Raw genomic sequence first — 8540 nt, forward strand, 5'->3', positions numbered from 1 at the left:
TATTTGTTTAAATGCTTGTAGAATATGAATAATTTATTTCATAAAAGTATACAAAGTGCATATTAAGATATTTGCACCTTGTGAGTTTGATAATGTTGGTGTATTCGAGTATTCGAGTATTCGAGTATTCGAGTATTCGAATATTCGGATATTTTCTGTAGAGTTTCTGTTTAAAACAATTTATTTCCAAATCAATACAAACAATACATTTTAGTTGTTACCGAACCTTAATTATGACTTATGACTCGTATATCTTAAAACTGACTAAGATTGACTGTAGACTATCTGAGACTGACTTCTTATGACTTCTGACCAAATACCTAATTACTAAATGCTCGTTCCTGCTGTGGCTTCTTTTATAATTAATTCATGCCGATCATAGCAGAAACGATACTCGTCTTGTTTTAAATAATATTTGGCATAAGTGACCATATAATTCTACCTATCTAAAGTTAAACGATAAATAAATAAATAGTAACAAACGACAGTTTTCTAGAGGTTAAACTTATTGGGGCATTAATAATACAACCGCTTCGAGTTTTACAACAGTTTTGCTCAACGTTTCCGTTTGTCTGTGTTTCGGTATGTATTAAAATTTTCCTTGGCACAATTATTTTTAAATATGGCCAATGCAGAGTGATTCTCTACATTAATTTGGTTTCAGTGCAACACAAATTCTGGTAGTTTTGGGCTCTCACGACCTAATGGTAGAAGAAGACTCCAGAATAATCTATAACACCTCAACATACGTGATTCATAAAGATTGGACGTCAAGAACTTTTCAAAATGATGTGGCGTTAATACGGTTGCCCGAAAATGTAACATTGAATAACTTTATTAACACTATACCATTTACTCATAGTAAGAACAGTTATGATGGGGAAACTGGAAGGTGTTTAGGATGGGGTAGGACTACTTCAGGTAAGTTTTAGTGTTGCTAAACAAACATATTACTTTGTATATACCCCCATACATCGGGGGGTGTACGACCAAATGACTACCGATAGATATAAGTAGTTCCCTGCCGCTCAATTAACACCTTCGGCCCGAGGAATTGACGGGGTCGTAAAGTSGGGCACTCTCTTGTCATGGGGGTGAGAAAAAAGCTCCCGAAGGCGGATRAACCAACCAGAGTGATCAACGGCATAGGATCAGGCAGGCAAAGGGAAGCCAMCTGATTATTYTCCCACGAGCACATCAATGGCAGAAAACGCTAGAAAGGATATGATACATATCCGTTTAGCAACCGGTGTCAGGTTGGTGTGAAATTGGCTACCTGCTRCGTGCAGTGGTAATGTGTAGGCCTGGGCCCTGCAAGGAAAATTAGCTACTAGAGCAATTCACCAAATTAGGAAAAATATGCGCATYGGAACATTGAACGTCAGAGGACTGGGCCAGATTGGTAAACTGCACATCTTATGCCCGGTTTCTGGTAGATTCCCTTATTGGTTTGATARCTATCGGTCCGCTACAGTTCTAGGTTCTATAACTTATGATAGGTTTCTCAACGTGTCTAAACGCCAAAGCTAGTGGACCCATAACTATCGAGTCTATAAAGTAGGCAAAGCTTGGTATTCTGTGGGTAAAGCCATATAACGAAGAAGAAGAATCTGTAAAGAATGATTAGAGTGACTTGTGTTACAAAAAAAAAATGTCCGGTTTATTTTACTTCCGAGATCTGGTGCCTATTTAATACTACAAGCTATAAGTGTTGGGCTCCGAAGACAAAATCAAATAAATACAAACTATGGAAATGTATTTTGTCATTCTTCCTGTAGCATAAAACCTTAGACCTATATTAGCAATTGTTAGCAAACAGATAAACTGTGGTTTATCTGTATCACTGGCTGAATTTGTTCCTAAAGTAGCTCTTCTAGATAGTGAACAACGTTTTTGATTAAACGAAAACGAGCTAGGAATTCATCTTTGCCGTATTTCTCAAAATGATCATTTCGTGCTCGAAAATGGCGAATTATTTCACTATTCAGAACATCGAAAACTTCGTCGTCAGATGAGTACGAAGTGGAATGTTACATTATATTCAAAAACTTTGCTTCCCTTTCACACTCAAATTTTGCTCCCAAAAATGTTATTATTGTTTTCCCAAAACGTGATCTCTGCTCGCAGCTGATTTCGTATGACTTTTTACACCAATGGCAAATACGCTTGCGTGCGCTGCTCCTACAACTTATAGAACCGATAAAGGTCCGTGAGCGACCGTTTATCGGTTATTCAATGTAACGAACCGCTAGCTCTTATCGAACGTTTCAGAAACCCATTTTTCCGACTTGTAGATCCGTTTAGGCTATTGGAACTATAAAGATCGTGTCATAAACCGGGCATTAGAGAACGAAATGAAGTGAGCGAATGTATTGATATGTGGCTTAGCTGAGACTTATTGGAGGGGAAACGGACATTTTGAAACGACGGACTACTGCATATATTTCTCGATCGTAGAAAATGGCGAACGTAATGGGGTGGCGTATAGGATTGAGAAACAGCTGGCCAAATGGGCGGAGTTAGCGACCAGTGAACGATAAGATAATAATAATAACAAAAATTGAAAGCAAAATTGAAAACACATATCAGACCTACAAGCGGATCCCCAAAAGCAGTTTAAGATCTCWACTGCAAARAACTTTTTTCATTTTGTKGAACGCTGCGMGAGCGTGMTTTATTATTCAGCRGCTTTCCGTGTGATTGTCTCCAGCGTTATTTATCGGACATCCGAGGTACTTGATCTGTGTAACGTGCTTCAGTCTTACACCTCTGACTGTCACAGTAACGTTGTATCATTTTTTTCGGCGATGTTTGGGAAATGCTCTCTTATGCACAACCAGAGCTCTGGACTGTGTGGGACTCCAGCTTCGCTGTTTACCCACCAAAACCCTTTCTTCACCGCCGAGGTGGTGTTTGGTCTTGCACCGCGATAATTTCTGTCCTATTGTGCCCTCGTGTTTTACTCCCTCATTCAGCCCTGTGCTGTATCACTCACGTTATTATATCCGTTAAACACGTTATGTGGCTCCAACTGGTGTGTTGTATYAGTAAAACCTTTATATAAYAGCAGGCGCACGCTATCGACGAACGTTATATTAAGAAATAGCGCTTCAGAATAACAGCATCAAATCASATGCCGCTTTCGAACTTAACGTGCGTCCCTCGAAGTTAACCTCGGAGGAATAAATAAAACAATTGTGTTTAATCAGAKCGTAGTTTTGTCTTTTAGCTATGTTTTTAATTTWAAACAAAAATATGCCTTTTGGTGGTATTATAAGATTAGCTTTATTAGAACAATTGGTAAATGGTCTTGGAAATAAACTTTATTTTCCTCCACAAACTCTACTACATTTTCAAATTGTTTGTGGGTTGTTTTTTTGACTCTTCTGTGCATGCGCCATTGAAAGCGTTTGAGAAGATAGGCGAAGAACAGTATCGAACGAAATTGAAAGTGAATGCAAATCATAAACAAAGACAAGTATGGTGGTAGGTGGGCCAAATGGTCAAAACGTGCACATGTGGTGCATATGTTTTAGAAGCTTCGATGGTTTAATGTTAACTCTCTCTCTAACTAATAGACTATTCGTATAAGGGCATCTCACKTTATTMATCCAATATTTTTTTCCTTTTTAACKTTWGATGGATAACTGGGTCGGAAACGCATACGTTAACTGGGAGATAGAGCACACCTCGGTTGTGTTGCTGCGTTATCAAAAATGTTRTCCTGAACTGTTAAGTTGCCATAACKTGTGGCCGTTAAAAATAGCATTTATGATACAGCACAGGGCTGAATCATAAATGCTATTATCCCTGTATATTCAATTAATTCCRGAAKAGTCTTAAGGGAGGTACATATGACTTGGTCTGGTAGAACTTCATCCCCTCCCAACAGTCTTCGTCTACCTGTTGCAKATGACGTGCAGTGACACAAAATACGTAGAGTAGTTTCGTCCTGTARTTCGCACCCCCTGCAGGTCGGTTGATYGCTCAGTCCCATCMTGAAGAGGTGTTTTTTGAAGGGGGTGTGTCCTGTTAAAAACGCGTTTCTCTTYCTCTTATTTTTTGCCTGCTGAGATCTAGCAGTTTGTTTTTGCGCCTTGGTTGTGGARGTACCACCAACTATTTTGCGGTAAAGAGCCGCGGTATCTCCTCCCAGTACTTTCTATGTTCTTCCAAGAACCATTGCCCAACTCCCGGCCTGATTTGGGCATGAGATATGCYACAAGCMGGTAYTTGGTTGGTCAGTGGTTGCTCAGCCCCTGMCTTAGCAAGTTCCGMAGCAATCTTCTTTCCTTTGCTCCTGTTTGTCYCTGATGCCCAAGTGAGTTTTACTCTGTTTGAGTCGTAAGTTCTTTTACACAATCTAACACACATTGTGACCTGACTGTGTACGATTCTTCTTCTTCTTCTTCTTCTTCCTCATATTTTAAGCCCTAGGCTTGTATTTTCCAACTTAATTTCCCTGGGATATGGGATGTCGAAGGGTCTTTCCATCTTTTGGGAGGTCTGCCCAGTGGTCGGCGTGTCTGTGGAAACCCGTCTCGAGCAATTTTTGCCCCTGTCCATATTCATTCTAGTGACGTGGTAATTCCAGGCTCTACGATGCTTCCGTCCCCATCTGACTATGTCCTCTATCTCGGACTCGTTTCTCATGTCAGTGTGACTTTTCCTGTCTCTTAGGGTGTATCCTGCTATATTCCTTAGCATTTTCATTTCAGTTGTTCGCAGGATATTTTTGGTTCAACTGGTGTGTGCTCGGGTTTCTGTAGCGTATGTCAGTAAGGGTCGTACGCAAGTTTTATAGATCTTAGTTTTAGCCTGTTTCCCCATGTGTTTGTTGTTCCATACTACATCTCGTAGAGCACCTGCTATCCTGCTAGCCTTGTTTGCTTGGACCCTTACTTCATTGTCTCATTGTTTTGACTGGAGGTTATTTGCACTCCCAGGTAGTTAAACTCCATTACCTGCTCTACTAAATTGTTATCGAGTGCAAGTTTATACATCTGACGGGCTTTTTAGCGATTACGAGTGTTTTTGTTTTGGTAGTGGATATTTGCATGTTGTAGGCCATAGCTTTGACATAGAATGCGTGCAACAGTCTTTGAAGGTCACCCTCGCTTTCAGCTATGATCACAGCGTCGTCGGCATAGCAAATTATTTTTATTTCACCAGTTGTAAGTCTGTACCCTCTGTCCGAGTTCTTGACGTGACTAATTATCTCATTTATTATGATGTTAAACAGCTGARGGCTCAGAGAATCTCCCTGTCTAATTCCCGATGGCATTGGAAYTTCCTCTGTCAGTTTTTGGTTCATTAAGACGTGAGTCGAAGTGTTGACGTTTAACTGYTCGWKWGATCCTATAATAGCTTCCGGTATGTKKTTCYTCCTTAAAATGTTGATAACATCGAACAATTWWACTCGATCCAAGGCCTYGGTGATGATYGATAWCGCACATAAATGCGGGTTTTCCGTACKMAAWGGCTTTTTCGAYARTTYRCCTGATTATAWAGATAGCGTCCAGCGTCGATCTAWTGTTGTTCTTCTGACATAACTAAACATTCGGTGMTGATTGAWWCCAAAATTTTTGTGAAAAGTTYCATRGTTTACATATAGAATTTCTTCCTAACGTTTCGTCCACAACWAAGTTTCATAGTTGAGGCTAGTAGTGTAGCTAGTGAGCTAGTAGCCTCTGTAGTTTTCAGGAGATTTCTTATCACCTTTTTTGAATATGGGAATAATGATACTTTTCTTCCATTCGTTYGGGATTTTTCTAGTTGTTAAAGTTTGAACCAGTAKCCATTGTGTACGATTCGAGTGCCCTTATTGTGGCTTCATCGCATGTTACGATAGTAATATGCTTACGTGTGTAGACTATTTTCCTCATTTTCTTGGCGCAAATTGTTATCGCTAGTACACTTGCTGGGAAAGCGGTCGTGAACCCAGGTTTAAGGTAATCCTTTCTCCAGTTCTTCCTATTTTGTCTATACCAGCGTTTGAGCTCGATACACAGCCGTTGTATCATGCTGTTTGCTTATTACCAGAATCTTCGTTTTGTTGATATTAAGATCGAGTCCCGTTACTGCATATTCAGCAGTGACCCTGTCGAGCAAACACTGTAAAACACTGTCCTCTTCGTTGGAGTCCAGAAGTACCGTGTCATCCGCATAACGCAAATTGTTTATGACTTAGCCATTTACTATAATGCCTTCCGATCCTTCAGACATTGCCTTCCTGAATATTCTTTCCGAGTAGACACTAAATAGTAATGGCGATAAAATACATCCTTGCCTAACATCTCTCTTGATGTTGATTGATTCTGAGTTTGTATTATCTATTCTGACTACTGCAGGTTGATTCAAGTATAAATCGGCGATTATGCGAACATCTTTCCCAATATTCCGAAATGTGAAAACCAAACCAAGTGCCGAATGCGGCTCTGATCACAGACTAATGATTGCCGACTTCGGAATAAAGCTACAAAAACCCATCAGATTGGATAACAAGAGTAAAGTGAATGCGCACCAACCAATGACCATCCAGCAAGCCCTAACTATCACATCCAGGCGATCGCAATGACGCAAACCAACTATGGAAAAAACAAGAAGGTGGATTGAATTGGCCACAGAGAAATGCCTAAAAAAGAGTACAGGGTACAGGAGCTGGTAACATTACAGGGACATTAAACAACACTTTCTAGCATGGTGTTGACTTTATAGTGCACAAACAAATTGTAACGTGTGTTACCAACTTTCTACCAATATCGGAAAGGATAGCTCTTCTACAAATCAATGCAAGGCCCGTAAATGTCAATCTCATCCAAATATATGCCCCTACTACAGCTTACAGCAACGGGGACGTAGACCAGTTCTATAAGCAAATAGCAGATATCATCAAAGCCTTGCCACAGCATGATATAAATATTATTATGGGTGATTTCAACGCCAAGATTGGAAAAGGAAGAACTGGAGAACACATTGGAGTACATTCGCAGCAGGACATGATCTGATTGGAACCAATACATTCTTTCAACACCATCCTAGAAGATTGTACGCTTGGAAATTGAATGATGGAAAAACTAGGAATCAGATAGACTTCGTACTCATTACTAAGAGATTTAGAAACAGCATCAGAAACATAAAAACTTCTCCTGGAGCAAATGTTCAGTCGGATCATAACCCGTTGATAGAAAGAATGAGAACCAGGCTGAAGAGTGTAGAGGAAAAACATGTAGGGAGATATAATTTCAGAAGACACAGCCACAAACAAGTTGGTAAGGAATGAACTTTTGACAGAGTCTGAAGAGCAGGAAAACCATGGAGATGTAGAAAAATGCCTTAAAATGCTTCAGGGAAGTATACATAAAGTCAAAGAAAAGTACTTAAAGTCTGTCAAACAGAAGAAGAAATCTTGGATGACAAACGAGATCCTGGAACTGATGGAAAAAAGGAGATTGTTTAAAAATAAAGCGAGAGCATACATGAACGTACAGAGAGAAATAAGAGTGAAAATAAGAACAGCTAAGGAAAAGGTGAAACTGGAAAAATGTGTGGAAATCGAAGAATGCCAAGCCAAATTTAAAAGGTGAAAGGAAAATGGCGGAAACACTTAATGTACTTAACCGTTAAGGATAACCAATTCTGAGTTATGGTAAAGAAGTCGGAAATTAAGCAAACCCGGAATTAAACAACTTTTTGATGACGTGAGAACGATGCCACCCAGTATTGATAAAACAGATGGTCTTCCAATCTTAGAAGGAGAAGTACGAGCAGCTCTGCAAAATGCTAAAGGTCAAAAGGGTTTGGGTCCTGATAGAATTCCGGCTGATATATGATATATTAAAGTTGATCGAGGGGAAGAATCTAGGGTGGCTTGCAAGAATGTACAATGTGATCGGCGCGAAGTCACTGCGAGCTTAACAACTTGATGTCAAAACACCCTGCAGAAGGGTTATAGACTGAAGAGAGAGGAATATGTATTGATCGAGTTTTATGTTAATTGAAAACTTAAGGATTCTTAATTAAATATAAGAATCTTGAATAATTTAACATTATACCAAATGTCTTCATTTCAGAGGCATCCCGAACTGTTCTACGATTTGTGGACCTCGAAGTGATATCTAATGATAAATGTATATCATACGAAGATTACGTGCCGTATATTGTTGATCAGCATTTATGTACGTCAGGTAGGTCCGAATAAACTAATAACTACTAAACTAAAATATTTTTTAAAACAAGTTCTTAAGTAAAATATTAAATACATTGAGGCCATGGATGAGCAATTTTTGTTCACACAGAGCCAACTAACTACACATTTAAAAATTGTGCGCGAACCACATATAAAACGCTACATTTATAGTATATACAGGGTGATTCAAAATTGGCGTCATTCCTCTGGAGGTGTTGTCTGGCGCTGTTATCGGAGTACAGAAAAAATAATAAAGTAAATTGATTGTTATTAAAAACTGAGAAATTTGCAAAAAACTATATCAGAAATACGGCAGCAATGTTTTTCAAGGTAATCTGCCTAATTAACATTG

General features: G+C 39.2%; 1 protein-coding gene across 1 annotated transcript in view; it reads left to right on the forward strand.

Annotated features, from left to right (window-relative positions):
- LOC109541273 (brachyurin) overlaps nucleotides 1-8540 on the forward strand; it is a 14771-nt gene that overhangs the window by 4203 nt on the left and 2028 nt on the right. Inside the window, exons 3-4 of the mRNA XM_048666114.1 lie at nucleotides 665-921; nucleotides 8073-8186. Coding sequence (XP_048522071.1) covers nucleotides 665-921; nucleotides 8073-8186 — 371 coding nt within the window. The remainder of the gene's footprint in view (nucleotides 1-664; nucleotides 922-8072; nucleotides 8187-8540) is intronic.

The sequence above is a fragment of the Dendroctonus ponderosae genome, unplaced genomic scaffold (assembly GCF_020466585.1).
Source record: "Dendroctonus ponderosae isolate FM_Combo_2020 unplaced genomic scaffold, Dpon_F_20191213v2 Dpon_F_20191213_4, whole genome shotgun sequence".
Taxonomy (NCBI): Eukaryota; Metazoa; Arthropoda; class Insecta; order Coleoptera; family Curculionidae; genus Dendroctonus; species Dendroctonus ponderosae.